This window comes from Pieris brassicae, chromosome 2 (genome assembly GCF_905147105.1).
Source record: "Pieris brassicae chromosome 2, ilPieBrab1.1, whole genome shotgun sequence".
NCBI lineage: Eukaryota > Metazoa > Arthropoda > Insecta > Lepidoptera > Pieridae > Pieris > Pieris brassicae.
The window spans coordinates 3,652,126-3,675,567 of NC_059666.1; the positions used below are offsets into that span (position 1 = coordinate 3,652,126).

Genomic DNA, 23,442 nt, shown 5'->3' on the forward strand with positions numbered 1-23,442 from the left:
TTAAACGATACTGTTTATCGCGAACGAGCTATATCTAAATCCTTTGTTGTTAACGGATAGCGTCGTTTTACGATTGATTGGATAACGGCCGTTACATACAACTTATATAACGGCACGCATGATATTTATCAGCCCTTGGAGCCGAAAAGATTATTCGAATTACTGATTATGCCAAAATATATTTGTCATTTTATATAGATATAAAATATATGTAGGAATTTTACTTTATGTTTTCCGTCTTCAATTTTATCCTAATCTTTGCAACTACGCCGTAGGTATATAAAGAAAAAGTGGATTCACACTTTTTTCGTATGGTATAAGAAAACATAATGACAAACAGGAAAGTCATAGACTCAAAAATCCGCGTAGTCGAATGGAAGAAATCTGTCTCTTGACTTTTTGGAGGTTGACGAGTATAATTAGTGTTCGACATCTCATAATTTGTTTATGGCAACTTGGAAGCTCACAAAAAATAGATGAGAAATTATTTCCTCCACAACTCAATCATAGCGAAAGAATAAAATATAATATGTTTATTATAGAAAGTAAGATACAGGTATCACTTATTCCACGTCATTAAACTTTATAGTAAACCTTTTAAAGCTGTGTAAGATTTTCTTTAATACATTTATTAAGAAGATTTACTATTTTAATATTATCTGCTAAATATAACTGTGTACACCACTAAAACAAATTTACATATATAAATAGTGCAAGTAACTAATAATTAGGTGGATTGATACAAATAAATATATAATTGATGCAAATTATTTTAGGCTACAACAGATGATGGTACAAAGATAACAACAAAATAATAGGACAGTGAAATATATATAAATGAATGCCTATTTCCCTTGGTCACGTGTGAAGGGCTGGACCGATTTCGCTAATTCTTTCTTTGTTGTGTTTGTTATTGTCAGGAGAAAGTTCTTATGAAAGAAAAAAATAAGGAAAGTCCGCGTAAAAATAAAAAAATTAAGAATACTTAAACACCATATTAAATAATCCTGCTTTACTTTTACGACAGAATTTTATTTTTTCAATGAATAGCGCTTTTACAATTCAAACTTTTTTGATGTATCCTTATGGCGTTTGACATAACATTGATAAACACTTTGTTTCTTAAATCTTTTTTTAGTTAATTATACCAATTTGAAATCAATATTCATAGTTAAGATAGGACGTCTGTCCAGTCCACCAGTTAAATATACTAATGTAGAATGATGCGTTAAAGACACGATCTTTATAAAGACTTTATTTATTTCCAGCCTAAAGTTGTAATAAAGACGAAATTGAAATTGTTGTTGTGTCCTTTTCTTAAGTAAAATTTGTTTAAAACAGTGTTCCTGTGAAAAATATTTAGTGTGTAAAAGTTGTTGTTATTCATACAATATGAATAGACAACAGTTAAACCAATATATAAATATAATGAACTAAATATAAAGGATAAACGATTATTTATACAGATAGTAAAAGCATAATGATTAGTTTCTTGTACATAAGTAATAATTAAGATAATTATGCAGACTCGTATATTAGAAATGATAGAAATTCTATGAATAATACCGAAATTTTAAAACAATATCAAAATTAGTGAAACAATGAAATAATGCAAATTATTTAGTACCCATAGTATGCGATATGAAATTATGACGATATATTACTTATTCACAGTCAAATTCTCTAGGTCAATGCATAAAAATTAAATTTACGAGATCTTCCGAGGCATAAGTAAAACCATTACAAAGAAAGACTCATTAATAAAATTATAAAGTTATATATTTCTAAACGAAGTATGTACATATATTTTCACACTGCAACGCGGCATTGTTGAGAAAATGAGTTTTTTTGCAGGGTTTCCATATACTTTATGCTTTGTTATGGGTACAAACTACGACAGCGCCACTTTGACAGTTGCCTTCCCCATTGGTTTTGTGTTTATGATTCCTCGTGTGGCGCTACCTATTGTCCAATAGCAGAATGAGTATGACATACATCGTAAATGTCAATGTCAATGTGTACAGTGTGTCATCTTCTTAATTTACAAATGACATTTTATATGTCAATGCTAAAACTGACAGCGATAAATATTTAATCTTGGGTGTAAACAATACAATTAGCATTACTCACAAGCAACAAATCCTAAAGATATTAGTCATCATAACTAAAACTTATCATACAAAAAAAATATATTAATTGTATAAAAGCTAATAATAAAAAGAGGATTACAACGCGCATGACAACAAAGGCTATGCTTAATGCGCATAGTCAAAACATTGCGCATTTCAGTGGCTAACCTCATCGACTCAATCGACCAACACTCCTTTATGAGAATAGAAAGCCTCACATTATTTTTGCTAGAGTGTTCTGTTTAGTGATTGCTAAGTGTACAGTTATTACCTTAGGATTTTGACCACGCCTTCCAACCTACATTAAATTATCAAGTAAGTACTTACTATTTCCTATTTATTCATACTTTAAGAACAATCAATATAATGTTGTAAATAGTATATCTCCAGAACAAATTACTGACTGACGATTATTTAAAATAATTTATTATTTACTATTGTCACCATGTTAGTAATTCATAATATAATTTCGTATGATATCATGAGTACTTGTATCAAATGACGTCATACCTTATAATACACAATGTCGGATTGCCGCTAATAACAACTAACAAGATATTTAAAAGCTGTTAATTTATTCATAGCATGAAACTTATTAAAACAAAAATAGCAAAAATCTTAATTATAAAGTTATTCTATTCACTGATAATTTCTATAAATGTAATTTAAAAGAATATGTATTTATAGGAGTGGCAATACTTTGTAAAGCCTGAAAGATTATGAAATTTTTTGTGGGAATGTTAAATGTCAAAGTAAAAGTTATCACTGAATCATATTTGTGACTTTAATTAAACATTATATGTCTATATAACAAAAAACCTATGGAACCTTTAATTCCCAGGTAAGATTTTTTTACAATGCAAAATGTGTCTTATCTTTTGGGTATAACTTCATATACTCTTTTTTTACTATGTAGGTCCACAATGTTTATTAAAAGAAAACCTCCAATGATCTAGATAACCCAAACAATTATATTTTATCTTAAAAATAAAACATTTTCATCTAATGTCCATCATAATAAAATGTAAAATACTATTTAGATTACATTTTCTGTGTTTGAATTTTTCCATGCAGTTAAAATGTAAACCAAAATTAATTAAAGTGTAATAAATTCACACCAATTTTTAACATTAGGATAATATTAGTAGGTTAATGTAAATTTGTCAATAAATTGTTAGATACACTTTTTTACCTTAAAATATTAATAGAATTGTTTGTCAAAGTAATTGATTTTTACCGTCCTTTAAAACATGAAACCATTCATGGAATTTGAGATTCATGATAAATATATATCAAGCTATTAGTAACTAGTGACTGCATGCCTCTTGCTACATGGAACAGAAGGATGTAAAAAATTTCTACACAATTCCACACTGTAAAAAAACTAAACTTGATAAGCATTATAAATAAGTGCCTTTTTAGTTTACCAACAATATTTTTACGAAAGACATATCATTAAGTGTAAATACAAAAACTAACATTTCCGACTTAGTTACCTCACCTTATTAACATGAAAAGACTGCAGAAGCCATGCAGAGATATGTAAATTAGAATGCTTTTAGTATTTAACCTCTGAAAACTTGCTAGATACATTTCTTGTAGCCAGAGCAAAAAGGGTTATTTGAAATGATAATTAAGTATCATAAATTTAAAGTATAAGGATACTAACGCATCACAATATACACCTAATAGTATAAAGTGGGGTCAGTCTTCTACAAAGCACATACCACCTCCACTTCAGAAATACCTCTTTAATAACCATATGTGAACCGCTAATTGAATGTATTATATACATTAATTGTTATTTTAAGACAGTAAATGGTTTTTATTTTATCACCAAGTCATGTTTATTAGTTTCTGTGACTTATTGATATGATAGCATTAAATAAACTATGGTATAAATAACTTCAGGTATCCAGAAATATTGACTGAAAATTACTCTTAAACATGTAATTTCCTTAAAGAGTTACTTCCACCCTTTTAATTCAATTAAAACAATATCTTTCAAGAACATTTCAATTTTAGCTTTTAGGAATTCCTTCAGTTAATATGATTGTAATTATTAAAAAAATATTCTATTATGTATGTTAAAAGCAGAAATAATAAAAATTGTTTCTCATAATAAAATATGTATTGATGCAAAGTTTTTCTCAATTACGTCACAATTCTTAGTCTCGGATTTTCCTAGAAATTTGCGCCTCGAGCTTTTCTATTTTCCTTTGTTGGCTTCTCAGTTTTTTTATACATGACCTTTTTATGCCAAGCACTAAACTTTGAATATAGGTTAAGTTGAGATCAGATGATATCCTTTGGTTATAATGATAGCTTTATAAAATGAGATATTGTTAAATAACAAGTGTCGACTTGAATTTAACAGAAGTAAAAGATGAATAATTTTAATATGGGATAGTTATTTTTCAATTAATAATCGTTGAGGGTATAAATGTTAATTTTGTCAACTTATAATTAAAATTTTATCTATTTAAATTAGATTAATTTACTTAAATTGATTTTATCTATTTATACGCTACTTGCCAGCTTTCTTAGGATTCTCGGGAATATTCATCCCTGCAATTACTTAACGAATTTTTTCTTGTCAATTACTTTAAAAGTTGCTGGCACAACTGTTTCCTTTTATGATGAATACTAATACTCCAATTTAAAGTTATTTGACGATATAGGGCGTTTGGCAATTTTTCAGTTACAAGCGGTAATCCAGGTCGTTTTGATAACTGAAAGCCAAGAATATTTTGAGGCAAATGTATTTGTTAGCACAAAATATAATAATGTTATGTGCGATATTATAAAAAGTTAATCCATACTATAGGATCAGCTTAATATGGAAGCGATCGTATCAATCCGTAATGAAATTTTATAAGAATCTTTAAAATTTACATGCATTCGGCAAAAACGCTATTATTTTTGCTATAAATTATTTTATAATTTTTATAAGATCACACATAACTAGAACATACAACGTTGCATGCTACCTACAACAAATACATTCTAATTAAATGATGATTTGTAAATTGTGGCGATAGTAATGGTAATGACAATGTAATCAAACATCTCAATCTAATTTTGTGAAGGCTTGTCAAGTTTTAAAGAAAATGCATATATGACAATACCATTTCTGCTTTATTTATCTTACACTGATTAAAGTTATTACGTGTAACGTAATATTACAGGTTCTTGCGTTCTCGCAGATAATCAGTAACTCGAATGAACAGAGAACGGAAAACATAATGAAAAACTAAAATTCAAATTCAAACATTTTCGAATAGCCCCTTAACAATCAAATTGCCCCACGTTAGAAAACGCTGGTATACATAGAATAAGGCCATCAAGCCAAGGATTGCTCTTGGATTCTACCCGGATATGACTGACTAGTAAAATGCTTTATCCTACTTTGACAAACGTATTTGACCATATACGCTTTTCAAAATGAACCCCGATCCCGCTACTTGACCGTCTTACTTTAATAATAATAATCGTTTATTTGCGAAGATAATGGTACAGTGGTTAGATCGATCCACTACAAATATCCGTACTATCAGCCATATATAAATAGGCATGCAAATGCCAATGTTTAACCGAGTTTAAAAAGCGTAAAACAACTAAAGTAATTATAATTTTCGCTCCGGGAATCGAACAAATTCAATTGGACCGATTATTTTCAATAAACAACAAATTATACGTAATTCTGTAGCCTCAATTTCAAAATAGAAAAAAATAAATAATTAAAAAAACGAATGAGGATTAAATTTAAAAGCAGGAAAGATACGTTTATTAATAAGTGCATGAGAGGTTGTGCTATTGAAGTGGTTGGAGGTTGGGGTCTGCCTGGGGGCGATGCGCGCGTCTATTGATTTTACACAAGTCGTGAGCCATCTCTGGCTGAGATTATTTCACAAGAACGCAAAAATGTTTTCATGAATTCAGTTTCCGTATCGAAAAATACATTGTATATTTAGCCCGAAACAAAAAAAATATTTCTCCCTTGTCGTAGATTTTATTATGATGAGGGTTTTGTGACATTATTATTGGTACATATTTCATTGCTTTTGTAAAATATTCCTCATACCTATAGTAGTAAGAACTAAATTTTATGATACTTTAGTTGCCATATCTATATTAATTTCTTATACAAATTTTCTTTCACACTACTATGTATAATGTTCACCTCTCTAAGCTTCTATAATTAAAAGGTAAAATGTACCCTAATATAGTAGAGTTGCTCTCGTATGTCAAAAACGTATTGGATTTTACAAATCAAGATTTTATAAAAGTACCGTCTTCTAACAGCGGAAGAAATTTTTTCCTAGGCACAGTCTCTTACTAGCTGACTAGCTAGCTGTTAGCCTAGTAACACTTATTAAAAATATACGTAATTAGAAAGAAAAACACATTTTCATATGTAACCCTACTAAAAGACTATAATATAACACGTCAAAAATATAAGTTTAATATTTTTTTTATAGATTTTATTTTACAGTTAAGTTTATAAGTCAAATCCAACAAAATTAACTGTAAGTTGCTCTTTCCGTCATTAAAATTCAAAGGTCAGGTCGCGAGCACGCCATTGCATGCTGAAAATTTTACGAGCAAACACTTGAGCGCTTGTTTTCGTAAATCTTAACTTTCCCTTTTGATTTACAATTTTACGGTTTTACTTTTCAAATCACGAACTCAAGTCCAAGGGGATATTAGATTGTTTCCTTGTTTATGTAAAAACGAGTTACATAGGACCCGCTGTTAAAATATAATACATTTAGATAACTGTATGAAGTGTACATGAAAGTTAACATTTCCCAGTTCTCAAGTCTAGGGCGTAGAACGGATGAGAAGAACTGCCAGTAAATACTTAGTCACTTTTTTAAATTTCCAGGTGTTTTCTTTTTCAAAATGTTTAAGCTGTTCAGGCAAATAATACCGGTAGGAATTTGTTAGTTTTTTTTTATGATTAAGAGGACTTTAAAGAAAATTATTAAAATAGATATCACAGGTGCAGGTATTACACCTTAATGGGGGTTAAATGGCGTTATATTATTTAAACGGCCTTTGATTTTGATTTTATTTATAGCTTGCTTCTGTGTGCGTGAGTTTTTCTGGATGAAGTCCGTTACCTCGTAGAAAAACGTCTCGTTTTTTTTTAATATCAGCCTAAGTCTCGACTCTGAAAACCCTTATAGTAGCCGTATCTCTTAATATTTTCACCTTACATATGTGCTGAAAGGTTGTCCTTTATCCTAGGGTTTAAACGCATGGAATTTACATAATCAAATACTAGATCGAGTCAGCCACAGGGATGACATATGTACCCAATAAGATGAATAATTTTATAACAGTGATTTGTTCACAGACCACTTGCGACATATACATTTCTACGTCTGTTTTCTTGTTATTTTAAAAACCAGCAAAAGCAAAATAGCTACTGTGGTCTCTGGAACAGTGTGCTCCTCAGCATAATGCTGAGCCAGGTCCAATTACAACCACAGCGCACATGCATTACACACTACTTTAAAAGAAAAAAAATTGTTATCTCTCATTCTTTTTTTCTTCTTTGATTATTGTTATTTTGTTAGTAATAATATAATTATGTGTGTGTAATATATAATAATAATGTTATGTATATGTCTAAATTGTGTCTCAAGCCTTCAACAATTGATCGCGCTGACCTTTGAGTTATTTTCTACGTATGTTAACTAATCTACAAACGCGATATAATAATAACTTCGCAAATGTATAAAAGGGGTCGAAACATACTCGACAATTGTCATATTCAAGGTTATGACAAGGTTTTATTAATACTTGAGTTATAATGAAACTGTCTGTTACAGAACAAGCATCGTTATTTCTGACTTTTCATATTGTTTTGTGATTTTTTTTTAATAACCAACAACTTTGTTGGCGTAGAAATAAAATCACAATGCCGTTATAGGTCAAAGTTCTATAGTATGGTTTGGTCCTTATTATGTTTGCTAGCTATTTACTTTAGCTAAGGATCGATTTATGAGCCTGGTACGCTGTAGTACACAGACCTAAGCCAAGTGAGAACAGTTTTTAAGAAGCCTTTGTTTTTGAAATAATTCAGAATTTGAATAAGGTATTGCCATTACTTTGTAGTGTTTAGTTTTAGTGCATATTCTTATATATGAAAATTATAATCTCTAGAATAAATATTATATGCTTCTATTAGATTTACTCATTGTCAGTTCAGCTCAGTTTAAGAAACGTTAGTTTATGGTTTTTTTTTTATTTTATTTTTTTAATTTCTGTTTTCCTTTCGTGTTTCTCTTGCGACCCAAAGCGAGACTTGGCCTCTAAAACAAAAAAAACAGCTTGAATAAAACAGTTCTACAGAAAAGACTTAATATCCGCATGTAAATAAATATAAAAAAAGTTATTTTTTTACGTTTTATTTATAATTCATATATTTTTTTATATATAATATTGAGTTTTTAAATTAAAAATGTACCGATGTTTTGCTTGCATTTTTGCTAGCTTGCTTTTGATTTGCTTATTTCCTTCGAAAATACGCGTTTAGAGATAATATGGCATAAATTCTTAATATTTATAAATGCTTATATTTATTTACATAAGTGGAGGCTTGTTAATAGTTCTTATATGGTTCGATGAAAAAGTATCGTGTTTCTTTTACATGTTAATTATATAAATTTTGTATATATATTTTTTTGATATATGTATTAGTATTTTTATTATAAATTACCGTCAGTGATTCTATTTAAAATTATATGATTAAAATGATTGTGTTTGTATTCCGACAACGGCTTTCTGACACACCTAGCATATAATCTAAATATTAAGTAATGATATCGATTGTGATAACCAGTCATAATTAAAGTAGTAAAGTTTTTAATTAATGAAATAAAAAGCCAATTTGAACAGACTGATAAATTACGTTACCTTGGCGTGTCGATCGTAGGCACGGCATCTCCCGTGAGTATTAGGCATTAAGGATTCGTATTCAACTATTGTATTTGAACATACCAAAAAAACTTTTAGATCTAGGTGTCTCATTTCTGTATCTGTTTTATGAACATTTCTAAAAGGCATGTCAAGTCTTTTTGTGTCTAAAGTATGCCGGTTTCCTCACGATGTTTTCTTTCACCGTACGAGCGTACACAGCCGAGGATCGAACCTGCGACCACAGGGAAGAGAGTCGCTCGTAGAAATCACTTGGCGCACTGCATTTTAAATGTTATTTTTTCAAATATTTATGATTGGGTCAGTCCTAACAGAACTATGTATGTTCTTTTGTTATTCCAAAAATATATAGTTTATTATATCATTCTAATTACTGCGCCATTGGTATATATAACATTTAAAATATGTATTATTGAGCGACTATTTCCTGATGGATAATAATGAAAAACTTTGTATTTTTCCTTTAGTCTCTCCATAAGAAATGCCGACTTAATAGAGTGTCATCAAAAAAGTACAAGGCTGTATTGTAACAGATGGAATATTATTTGTATATATAAATAAATGATGCATTAAATAAAAAGGGGTTGCTTAAACTAATATCGCATCAATATAGACAAACATAGAGAAAGTTTTAGTTAAATTTTCTTTTCTTCTGAAAACATAATAATAATAATAAGCCTTTATTCCACATCTTTGACATACAATTAATTGAAATAAAAAGAAAAATTATAGTTTTACTAAGATGCGGCCCCTGAAGCCCCTCTCGCCCCTCCAGCCCCTCTCGATCCCGTCGGCCCATCGCTCCATTGGTCTTCCTTTCTTTCTGTTTCCTTTCGGACCCGTCTGAAAACATATTATAATGTTATTATAAATTAGTAATGGAAATATAAATTCAGCAAAGTCAATTCCAGAGCCATAACAAATCTAAGCATACGCAATTTGTAATCTCATTACCTGAGTAATTGATGGCGTAAGTCATTTATTACGTTGTTGTTATCGTCATTCAATTTTAAGGAATGAATAATAACGATTAGGCCAATTATTAACTCTACAATTTTGTATCAAATTATGATAAACATCATTTGCTCCTGTGATGTTAAAAATTCTTAAAATTTTATTGGATGGCTGAATGATACGGTGCATCGTCAATAAGGACGCTGGACGATTAGAATCAAGAGAATGATCAGGGATGGATCAAAGTAGCTACAATGACAGTCAAAGCTTAATACTTTAATTATTGTAAATTGCATCAAATAATTTATGCCATTAAAACGCAAAACAGTGATTAAAATTAATATTGATCATGATATAGCAGATAGATAATTACGTATAGACCTCTGATGGGCTGTGATTGTCATAGCATAAATATATTTGACGGTAGCGTTTTATACTTTGTCAAACTCGTGATACTTTTAAGTTAAGAACTAATCTACTTATAACAAATATTTCTTCGTTTTACTGATAACACATGCTGCTTGTTTCAGGATGCCTGCAGCCACACCACCAGCCGAAAATGGCGCGCCGCGCAGCGAGTTGGAACAACTCCAATTACGAGCCGGCGAGGTTACTGATGAGGTATGAATATTAACAGCCATATTACATTTAAATTACCAAATATATAGCTGTTTTGGGGCCATATTTTTCCTATAGAAAACACATTACATTGTTTATTGATATTAAAAACCCTTCGTGAATGAAAAAGTAGCCACAAAATTTCCAAGTGGAGCACTAAATATATTTTCGTTTCCAATATAAAGCATTGGTTAACTGATGTTGCTAAACAAAACAAGCTACCGAAATCACTAAAGTGGTCAAATATTTCGAGTATCGAAAGTTTACATAACAATACGTTAAATAATATAGGTATATAATATGTATATCATTTTATATTCCATAGTAATCGATTTTCTCCGAATTTCAGTCACTGGAATCAACTCGGCGTATGATGCAACTATGCGAGGAGGTACGTCTCTCTCCACATTATACGTGTTAACTTTAAGATTGATAATGAATATTGGATAAATAATCTGCCGATAGCTTATAATTATCAATTCTCGTAAAGGCAGTCGAGAATACCTTACGTACCCTACAGTTACTTTAATATGCAGTTCGAAATTTCAGATAATTTCTATAATATGAAGAATCCATAAAATTTCTAGATTCGGATTTGTTACTTCAGACGTGTTTCATTTTCTGTAAAATTTTGTTTCCCCGATAGTTCCCAAGTTTTGTTGATTTATTCCATTGATTATGTGATTGTTTGACCATCTGTGAGAGAGGTGTTCTCGATGCGAGGGAGTGAGGGGTATTGCGGAAGTGTCTTGGGTAGCCCGTAGCCCCATTCGGTTCGCCCCTAAAGCCCCCCGAAACCTAGGGCGCAGCCTTTGCTATCCTTGGCCTTTGTGTTTCGATGTCGCTAGTGTTATTTCGATGTGTGTGTATATTCTCTAGCTGTTTATTTGATTTATATATAGTTATTTTACGTTCTTATGCATATATTGTTTTATTATAAATATTTATTTCGTTAATGGGTGTTGCATGATCCGTGCCTAAATGTGTCCAAATGTTAGAATCTCTTAGCCCTTTGTGTTGTTCGTAGTGTTTAACCAAAACTACGTGTGGATTGGCATATCCTATTTCTATTTTGGAATTGACAGTTAATTTTTTGTAATTAGAATCCAAATTTACATATACACTATGAATAATTTAACTGTCAAGTCCTATTGACCGGTTTAGTTCTCTCCATAGCATGAAAGCCCATCATAGAAATATCCAAGTTTCCTTTAGCGTCTATCAACCCTCTAGTCAAGATTTGAATTGAAATTGCGCTTTCTTTCAACATAGTCTTAAATGCTTGGGCTTGCTTTCCCAATAAAATCTTTCTGAAGCCATCTTCCACTGTCTGCCGTTCTGGCATTACACCTTCCGAATGCACTTTATTCCTGAGTTGGATTATCACTGGCAACTTCTGTCCATTATTTTCTCAAATCTCCAATTTAACAAATAATCCAACATGTCTATTGTTCCTTTCTTCTTTTAGTTTCTGTCCTAGGTCTCTGTGTAGTGGCTGCTGTCTGTTGTTGACTGTATCTTTTATGTATGATTTCATGCCTTCTCGACATTTACATAACTGTGTGGGCAGTACACGTGCCACGACTCCAACAGATATATCGAGCTACACCTTGCAAACTCTCACAACAAATACAGAACAGTCGAATACTTTATCGTTAATAGATATTTTTGTTTGATCCCTATTTTATCGTTCACGTATATTATATAATTTGATTTGTTTTTGTAACATTAGATGTATTGTGTTAATATGTATTACTAACTTGTCTGTACTAATGTTCCGAAGACACAGTGCCAACTCGCATCACTCAACACTGTTCAGACTTAGGGCATCTTCAGACTGTTACGTTGAGGCAGTCGGAAATGCCCTTCCAACACTAAATACCAAGTACTGAACACTGATGCTCGAGTGCCGCAGCGTCGAGCCACCTCGTCCGTCCACTGTCCATTCACTCCACTATACCCCTCACAACTAACATGCTCTCTGACTTTTTGTTTCTGCGGCTGGTTTAGAGCAAGGAGGCCGGCATACGAACTCTGGTCGCTCTAGATGACCAGGGAGGTGAGTGAAATGCAAATTGCAACACTAAGTTACTTACAGTTTTGTCTATTTTACCTTTTGCTAACCATGTTGGATCGCTCAGCCAAAATGGGTTTGGTAATAATCAAGGGGAGATTCACCGCTATTTAAAGATTACATTTTGTATTTTACGTGCAAAGATGCTGGCTTCCGAGAAACTGTTACATTAACTTTACATGTTAAACGCTCCAAACAGGAATGCCTCCATCTCTGCATATTTTTTTCGTTATGTAGTTACACAACTTTGCACAACTCGACAGCGAGTGCTATTTTCAACGTCAACGCCGGCCAATTCGAATAAAAACATACAAGCTAATTGTTATCCGATCGTACGATACTTTTACATTCTGCATATCAAATAATAAACTCGACTTACTTAAATCACATATCCGAAAAAATCGTCTGAAGTAAATTCGAAACGCTTCTCCTCAACGCACGACTCTTAACATCACACAAAATTATTCATAAATCATGGAAAACTGAGCACAAATACGACTTTAATCTGGTTTTACCTGCAAGCTTCACTGCATGCATGTTGTTCGAGTAGTGTGTGTTAGCGCCGAGCGGTCGCGGTCGGCGGAGGGGCAAAAGAAGAGCCGAGAAGAGAGAGAGAGGAAGAAGTCCGCCGGCCGCGCGTCGCTCAGCGCTCGCTGCACGCCGCACGCCTCGTAGGGCGTCCGCGCCGCTGACCGCCGCTGCACCGCGCACGCATCACCCGTGCGGCCTCTCTGGCACCGCGCACTCAGCACCCGACCCACCCAACAACCCCGTTACTCTCTCCTGCGATATTATTTTGATTTGTATTTTATGTATAGAGCGAGGACGCCGGGGGGCAAGCGCTTCATATGTTGAGTCACCAGGGCGGTAAGAGTTAACTTGAACGTGGGTAGTCGAGCCGTGAGAACGTCTGTGTTGAATGTGCAGTATAATAAATTAATCTCTTTGTTTTTCCTTTGACTTTGACGTTTCTCTTAACGACTTATCTCAGATCGATGTTGCGTATGTTTCTATGTTTCGATGGGGATGATTATGACAACATAGTGTAAATAGAGAAGCCCGATGGCCGTTCGTTGCTAATTGTCGCCAAAACTATTACTATCTATCCTTTGCTGAAGATTTAATTTGAATGAGCTGCGCAATCTGTTTAGTTTCCGTTATTGTCGATCGGAACGCTTTTTATAGGTATATTTATTTCTCTTTCCGAATCTCTCTTCTCTTATGCGGTATATGTTTGCGCGTTGACCGATTGTGTGTTGACGTGTAGAGTGTTTATGGTATCCGCCTTCATCTACATGGCTAGCAGCGTACTATTTATGTTAGTGCAGTAGGTCTGTTACTGTTAGCTCGATGCGATCAGTGTTTGCGGCGGGCGGCCCCATCCACGAACCACTTGCAACCACTCATCCAATAATTGCTTTGACGCTGACTTGCTCAGATCATTTCGCAGAGGAGCGGCCGCCCGCCGAACTGCGGCTCACCGTGATCATATTCATGTATTTTGTTTTTTTTTTTGTTATCATTTTAAGTTTACTATACCGAGATGCGGGGCGAGGCGTCGCAGCCTGCCCCCTCATTGGCGAGCTATAGTGACATCATTGTTGTGTTGTAGAGTCACGAGGTGGGCATGAAAACCCTGGTCATGCTGGATGAACAGGGCGGTAAGCATCCAGTAGAACTACTTCCTCATTAGTAAGGCTTTGTCTAAAATACCAGTTTATGAAAGTTCATTGAATTTTACGATTGGAAATATGCTAACAATAATATATATGGATAAATAGAGGTAAAATGTCATCACCATATATTAAAATAGATATAAATGAACCTCCGAAGATGTGGAGATTTAATTGGAAAATCATTTTTTTTTGTTTTTCTCTCACGCATCTAGCTATGCACGATTTTAAGCTGTTGACTGCATGAGTAGTATTTACTACTTGATCTAAATGTTAGTTATCAATATTTGATATCACATATATTTCGCACATACATCATTTTATCAAGGTAAAAGTAAAATTAGATTTTGTTATACCAGAATGACTGTGACACTAAAGGATTATTCGTAAACACGTTTGCACTATAAGAGGAATTTGAGGAATGTCTCACACTCTTTCTGGTATTTGTCGAGAGCGTTGAGAATTTACAAAAAAACACGAAGAATCGCGAAAAATGTTAAGTGCTTTTACACCTGAAGCTTTTTAAGGGCCGATACTAAGTAATCATTTGTGTAAACAGAGCAATTGGATAGAATTGAGGAGGGGATGGACCAGATAAACGCAGACATGCGTGAGGCCGAGAAAAATCTGTCTGGAATGGAGAAATGCTGTGGTATCTGCGTTTTGCCTTGTAACAAGTACGTTTATTTGAAAACGCGTTTCAATATTTCAATTCTATAAACAGTCTTAAAATTATTCCGTTTGTTATTGCTTACGATACATATTACATATATTTTCTGCATAAGGGCCGATTTCGCTAACTTTGGTTTAATATATGTTTAAAACTTAGAAACGGATTTGATGGCGGTTTTCATAGAAATATAGATTTAAGAAGGTTTATATATACATGTTTTAGTATTCCTCTTAATGTATCTATATGTATATCTACTATACTTCGTATTTATTTAATGCGAGTGTTGCTAGTGTATAAAATCTCAACTATTTACACGTCATAAAAATGACCCATAACATGTTATGGTGTTACGGTTTCAGGGGAGCATCGTTCAAGGAAGATGACGGTACATGGAAGGGCAACGATGACGGTAAGGTAGTCAACAACCAGCCTCAACGGGTGATGGACGAGCGCAATGGAATCGGACCGCAAGCTGGATACATTGGCAGGTATAATATATATTTTATTATATAATACAAAATTCTTCTCTTCGAAGACACAATATCTGTTTCATTCAATTCTAATTGGAGTTAGAGCAGTTATAAATTAAATAATAATAATAAAAGTAATAGATTAGATTCACTTAATTTTTAATACACATATAATATAATAGATATTTGAAGCGATGGCGCCACCCAAACATGTATATTAGGTGGATACATTTGTTGATCTCCGTTACAGTGATATCCGTTAAAACACGATACTTATATATATTACATAACGAGGGCTTTTTAATACCTATACTGTCAAATGTTTAACGCGTTATATTGGGTCATAGAAGCGCGTTGTTCGCGGAAGCAATCTATCGTTATATTTACGGGGATTACGAGCATATAATAAAATATGTTTTTTTTAAATCGTAATAAACGAATTATATTCCAGGATAACAAACGACGCTCGCGAAGATGAGATGGAAGAGAACATGGGTCAAGTGAACACTATGATCGGTAACTTGCGTAACATGGCCATTGACATGGGCTCTGAACTTGAGAACCAGAACAGGCAGATCGACCGTATCAACCGCAAGGTAACGCATATATTCATAATTCGGTCGTCTATTGGGGCAAAAATGAAAAGATTGAAAGTCGTTCGAATTTCAAAAAATATATTGGTTTGATAGCGTTCATTGTATAAATGCTACTAGGTTCTAAATTTAAATTTTAATAATTAATTTCTAAATGAGTTGGAAAATTTTGAAACATTGGTCGTGTTCGATATTTAAAAATGTTTAAAGTGTATGACAACAATTTGCTGGAAAAAAAACATGGCTGTCTAAGGTAGTTTTAAATTTATATATGATTCGAAATTCAAATCAACAATGGTGATCAGCTTTTTACTAGCGATTTTGAGGAAAATGCCACAAATATTTTCTTGTCTTACAAGGCATAGATTGATCGATGTGAGCTTTTTTACTTTGCACAAGTGTGAGACATAAGCGTGTGAGATGAACGCACCATCGCTTGATGAATAATTCCTGGTTCTATATTCTTTTTAGTTACGAAACTTTGTTTACTCTATGTTGAAGAATTTTAAAAGATTCTTAATTTAAATTAATAGTTTAACAATTTCACTTAATAATTTGTCAAAAATCTTTGATCCAACAAACAAACTGTACATTTTTAGTAATTCGTTCTCGCGTATTTCCTTTAAAAAGTACAAAGGTTCAAAAGTAGCATATATAATCTCAACATCTCACGAGATTTCATTAATATAGCCTTATTAATAACTTGTTTAAACCAAATTGTCCCTATTTAAATTTAAATTATATATTTGCAGTGACATTAAAAAATATTCGCCTAATTTGTCGCATTCATAGTAGTGGTTAGAACGCCATCTAGTGGCAAAGGTGGTAAACAAAGTTTAGTAATCTGTAAAATGAATATAACCATTGTGGGATCTACATAAATTTAATAAAGAAAAACTCATGCACATTTTCATATAACTTTTTAGCTATTAGATGCATTAACATATTCACTTTGCCATGTAGTTTAGGGGATTTAGTTCAAAATTTTCAATTCTTTTATGCTAAATTTTGTCAAACTCGCGTTATTTTTTTATATAAAAATTACGCATGCATTATTAGTATAATTTTATTTGGCATGATTTGATAATTGGATATCCATAAATCATAAAAGATACAAATTTCATAGACAATACACCACCATACGTTTGTTTCAATAGGCAGAGACAAACACACAACTAACATACGACTGTCAAACGTGTATAACAGCCAATTTGACGTCCTGACACCTATAAATGTTGCAAATGAAATTCTGGGATTTTTGACACTTGTCGCACTCGGTGCTCTGTCACTGTCAGATGTCAAACTGGCATTAACGTTAGATTAGATATCACAAACTTCATTACATATATGTACCTGTTACAAAGACAAGAAACACTTCTCTATAGGGTGAATCGAATGAGACAAGAATAAAGGTCGCCAACCAGCGCGCACACGAGCTCCTCAAGTAAACGGCGGCGGCAACACACAAACACACACACGTCTCGTGGTCAAGTCGATTGCAAACACTTACACAAAAAAGGACTTTATTTTTTGTATTGTTTTAATTATGTCAATTTATAGGTTATATTTTTGAGTCTTTCAAAAATTGTTTGAATTGTTTGCAACCGACTTAAAGAACCAGTATTTTGCTTAGTGACATTAACCAAGTAATCTTTTATCTGTAATAATATGTAGACATTTAAAGTTGTATAGAATAATGTTATTTATTAAAGGAGGCAAGGATCAAGACTTTTGCTTGAAGGAATTATTGTTAAATGCATAAAATCGAATGCAATAAAATTGCTAAACTCCCTTTCTATATTAAAATTATTTACCTGTTAAACGCTCCGATTATTTGTTGATACCCATTTTTTTTATAAATCTATATGAAAATGTTACTATGACCAGTGTTAAAAAAAACTTTTCTCTAATAATATAGGATTTTGTAGTCAACTATAAGAATATCGTAAGGATTGGCTATTGTGATAATATGAGGATAAGGTGGAGTTAGGTTAATATATTTCATAGGAGCATTTATGTTCTATGCAAAATATCCACCCGCAATACCCAAAAACGTACTACATATCTCAACACACCTGCTTCTATGGAATATTTCTTAGAAAATGCTTTGTATGAAACAGCCTTTGATTGAAATAAACTTTTCTTAGTTTTGTATTCGAGATTACATTTAGATAGGATTTTGTTTATGTACGAAACCTGAAGTGTTTTTTAGAAAAAATTGGAAAGAAATACTGGCACAAGACAGAGGCAGAACAACCAGCCTAGAAGATTAGATGGATCCAAATGTGTTGTCAATATATATAAAGTGCCAAAGATTTATTTGGAAATAGATTGCTCTCCATGCATAGAAAATCTTGGAATATACGTACTTAATGCAGGTGTTATAAGAAGGATTTGCATACGCAGCAAAAGCGTATACATACGCGTATACTAATTTCATAAATACTCCTTTTAAAACGTCTACATTTCGGGTTTCAACAAATATACTTTAAGTAATCAACGCTAGGATAGTTGTTATATGCTTCATAATAAATTAATTATCTAGTTGATAAATTTTTATTCCTATACGATTTAGGCACTTAAATACCTCGTAAAATGTTTCATCGCTATGTATATAGTCTAGTAGTTTTCTCACCACGAGACAGACACACATACACTAACACATTTACGGACAACGATACTGTAAGTATTATTTTTTTATAATAAAGCACAACTTAGAAAATTGAAATAAACACTAGGTTTGGACTAACTACATAAGAGGAACTAAAGTGGTTCTATTGTCTTGATATTTAATTTATTATACGGAATATAAATAATTATTTATACATACATCTTATATATATTTAAATATAGTAACCGCTAGACATTCGTGACGCGACTTATTGTTTGAAAAACACGCCAAACAATGTTTAACCACTTTAGTTTAAATTAACAATATTTTTGGTACATTATTAAACAATAACAAACATATTTCACTTTTCTACTACAAAGCACGCTTTAATTAGCACCGAATAGCTTAAAGTTTTAGTTCAACGAACATTCGTTTACCGAATTTTCTTTGACAAGCTTTATGAAGTCTATATCTTTAATAGTTTTGATACTAAAACAACAATAGCTTTCACTATTTATTTACTAAGAGTGTGGAATCCATGGATTTTAGAGAGACACATTATAATAATTGTGAGGTATATCTTTGACTCCTTTTGATATATTCACCGTGCTGCAAACGCTTTGTCTAAAATTGCTTTATGACAAAGGGGGTCCAAGATTTTTTTAATTTTATTAACAGTATAATCCTTCGTATTTAAATCGTATTTAAAATAATGAAATAATCTATTTTTTAGGGTGAGAGTAACGAGACCCGTATAGCAGTCGCCAACCAGCGAGCGAATAAGCTACTTAAATCTTAAACAGATTACAACAACGGTTAGCAGAATGACGTTAATCATTTCACAGATCTTCGATTATTTCCGGTATTACTTCCGGTTTCTGTTTCAGAATTTATCGATTTAACTTTGCTGTGTCGTTTTGCTTCTAGATATATTTTATTCTTCCATTTCTTAATATAGATGATATTTTTCTTGGACCAAGTTTTTCAGTACAAATAGTCTCACATATCAGCTATAGCGTCATTTTGTGAACCATGATACAATAAAAGTTGGAACGTGGATACAATAAATAAAAGAATTGATATAATGTATAGAGATGTTATAACTATAGATATAACTCAGTTTCTGGCCGACTCCGACACGACAAACGCATTTAAGGCACCCTGGGGCTTGAGACGACGTTACTTTTCGACAGGTGTGACCCCTTAACGAAAATTTGTATAAATGAGGTCACGTGACTAAGCGTAAGCTTATGTCATTCCCATACAAGCGTTAGTGGGCCACATCTATCGGATAGTGATGTTGTCGCAAGCCCCTATTCCATAAAGAAAAGTAAATCTAAATTCTAATAAGATTTCTAGAAAAGATGCACTATAACTTTGTCATATGCTTGTAACGTAACCCTTCAAGTTGTGTAGCTTTGTCCTCCGATTTTGTACCTTAAACAAGTCCAGTTTTGTAGTTCTATAATGCACAAAATTTCTTTAATGTGCCAAAAGTATTTGATTATTTCGCGCGATAAATTCCTTTAAAAAATTTATAAGCTAGTCTCATTTGCGCTGCTAGGATTTTATAAAATTTGAGCGTCAAATGTAATGGCCGATGTGAATCAAAAATCATTAAAAATTATACTTTATAGATCAGTTCGAAATTCGAATAATAATAAATGACAAATTGTTCGAAATTTAAAATAACACATTCGGTATTAAACGCAGCAACTTCATAACGTTAGATACTTCACAAGGTCATAGGTTTTTGTGCTTGTCCATTCTATTATATAATCTTATTTATGATTTAAAAATCGAAAATTTATAATAATTGATTATAAGCTTTTCTGTAATTAGTAATTCGTTTTAGGTTAAGTGATTTGTGCCTGAATAATATTAATTTTAGTTTACTATCGTTTCTATTTTCGCTAACATATATTCCAACATTTCAATTGTTATTGTGGTCTACAAAGAGTTTTATACAAAAGGTCTTATTAATAATGTACAATGTCAAATTGTTGGAAATAAAAAAAACACAAATATAATGTTGCTTTTTCGATACGAATATAAAGGTTCAGTAGTTTCTAACTCTTCTCACTTTTCCTATTAAATTTAGCTTAATAGTATTTTTAGTTAATCATAACTACTGAACGTGACGTTTATAAAATAACTAAGCGTTTCTTGTAGCCTACAGGCTCCATACAAGCCTACGGGATAGCTATAAAAGAAGGTCACTACACGCCATGAACACTTTTAGTCTATGTGTTGCCGGCCTTTAAGTGAGGAGGGCAGCTTTATTTAATATCTATCAACTTCATAATCGGTATGTAGAGTGAGTTTCCATTAACTCATATAAATAATATTTACATATAAAAAATATATGCTGACCGTTTACTACAGGGCTTCTATCCTATTATAGGCATTATATATTCTATTATAGGCACCAGCCTTTCACATATCATTAAAAAACTAACTATTATTTTGACTGGTTAAGTGAAATAAATTATTATACAACCTCTAACTTTTTAAAATGTATAAACCTCTTTGGTAGATCACAAATAGATTAATTATCAATGCAATAGTCTATTTGATAGTTGAGCATTTAAAAACGTTATTACTTAAAGTATATAGATACGTGTAAGTGACGAGTACCGGCCTTAGAGTAAAGTATATAGGACGTTACGGCTTGGTGTTGTTTATGGATGAGGCGGTTTTTAAACGGTATCTTGTTTCATAGGTATATATTTATAGGTTATGGTTAAGCTGTGATTAAATGTAGTGTCCAAATTTGACAGTGACTCTGATAAATACTGTAGTAACTGACGTGACAGATGACAAGTCATTGTCACTGTCAAATGAATACAATCTGTCTTTATCAAATTATCTGGCACTGTCAAATGTGACTGATTCAAATATTATTAGTCCTATAGATTTTTTCAAAGAATTTCCTTCTGTAGATCACATCAGTAGTCATATCATATGACTATGAACCGTATACAAACATTTAGTCCCGCAAGAAAACTCTTTATTTAATTCGATTACTGAGCAAATTAATATAATGTGTATCTGTATATTACATATGCTTTTGGACAGATGTAAAACTACGAAGCAAGATCCGAATACCGCCTTAGTCTATGGGGATTTAACTACAAAACTTATCAATCGCTCATGCATGTAGTTAAACCCCAATATTTAAGATACATTTTTCGAAGTTTCTCTGTCTCTTTCGATTAGTTAAGGGTTGATCTTATTCAATATTAAAAATATCCTAGACATGTTTAAGTAATCAATAGATGTGTATATTTACCGTGCGCAAATATATTCGTTTATAATCAGCCTAATTATATCTACTGTACACATAGATAAATTATTTTTCATTATGAAATAGAATATATCGTTAGTGTAAACTGTTAATTTCTAATTATATTATTGATTTGTTAAAATTAACTTTATTTCGTTGTATTTTTTAATCCTTGTAACACTTCCGTTTTTATGGCAATACCAGTTTCGGGTTAGTCGGTCGAAGACTATGCCATAGATAAGATATTGAGGAAATATTTGTGTTTTATTTATTATATCGAAAAACCCCAAAAGCTACTGGGACCGATGTAAAAAATTCTCTTTCCATAAGAATATTGTCCCTTTGTAATCATATAAACATAGGCTATAATTATATCCCAAATATAAAAGAAATTGTCCAGTCGTCCGTAGCCGGTATATAAAGACTCACTGATTTAGTTGTGTGGTTCGGTTTGCATTGCATTTGCATTCTGTGGTTAATCAAACAACGACCCTCCACCCCATATCTATAACTATCTAACGGTTGCATTATAAAATTGGAGAGCATTTGGAACAGCGAAATGAGTACAATATGCAATTTGAGAATTGGACATGTCAATATATCAAATACTATGCGCGCGTAGTATTTTATCGTTATTTTCATAATATCTCCTAAGATATCAAATGATGTCAAGGGAAAGTTCAAAATTATTATACTTGTCATAAATAACGTATTCATTTGGATAAAAACCTTAACAGCATATTTATGAAAATATTTGAAATGATCGATGACATTTTGATTTGGCAGTATTTATGTCAGGTTTGGTCAAAGCACCAAGTTAGAAGCGTAGTGTCAAAATTAACAATGATGGACGCCAAGCTTCAAAAGGAGAGCAACCTTTATGGTTGTTTACAAAATGTTTTAAGGTTATACAATACATAATTATGAATTAGATTTGTTTGGTATGGCTATATATAATTAAGCAACGACAAATTTTATTTTCTTATGCATAATTTCCGCATTGTATGGATACAATTTCATGTTGCATATTCTTACGGTTTTCTTTCAGTGTTCATTGGAATTAAAAATCCATTGGTTTAATCCGCGGTTAAAACAAGATTTAGAATTAACAATCCCAACATTACACGTTGAACGTTCACTAGTACCTCTGCACTCCATGAAATGTTCCTGTCCTGTTAAGACTGGCTGGTATTGTCGTTGCCTAAACTCGTTTATTAAATACGAAGCGTTTTACTTCACTTCGTTCTTGCTAATACAGAAACATATATACTGGCTGTATGTATGTTTAATGTAATAAGATGCTGTTTTCGGCTAAATCACTAAATGATATTCATTTATTACAGTACACCACATCATATATAATGATTTGTTTATAGTATAACTTACAATATACATATATTCTAAAATACATGA

The 23,442-nt window shown here is 32.2% G+C and overlaps 1 protein-coding gene across 5 annotated transcripts; it reads left to right on the forward strand.

The window, feature by feature from the left end:
* Positions 1-2,102: 2,102 nt before the first annotated feature.
* LOC123718137 (synaptosomal-associated protein 25-like) lies at positions 2,103-22,283 on the forward strand. 5 transcript variants are annotated; one of them, XR_006754930.1, is made up of 9 exons: positions 2,878-2,970; positions 10,562-10,652; positions 10,999-11,040; positions 12,660-12,708; positions 14,956-15,073; positions 15,429-15,557; positions 15,991-16,135; positions 17,518-18,814; positions 19,477-22,283. XR_006754930.1 is itself a non-coding variant. In XM_045674574.1 (8 exons), exons 2-8 carry the CDS (start codon positions 10,563-10,565, stop codon positions 19,540-19,542), a joined length of 639 nt encoding a protein of 212 aa, XP_045530530.1. In that variant the 5' UTR covers positions 2,103-2,444; position 10,562; the 3' UTR covers positions 19,543-22,283. The 5 variants fall into 5 exon arrangements, 3 of the variants coding, with proteins under 3 accessions (XP_045530530.1, XP_045530514.1, XP_045530505.1); XR_006754929.1 differs by lacking the exon at positions 12,660-12,708 and adding an exon at positions 14,336-14,384 and having other exon boundaries at positions 2,879-2,970; XM_045674574.1 differs by lacking the exons at positions 2,878-2,970; positions 12,660-12,708; positions 17,518-18,814 and adding exons at positions 2,103-2,444; positions 14,336-14,384.
* The last annotated feature ends 1,159 nt before the right edge of the window (positions 22,284-23,442 follow it).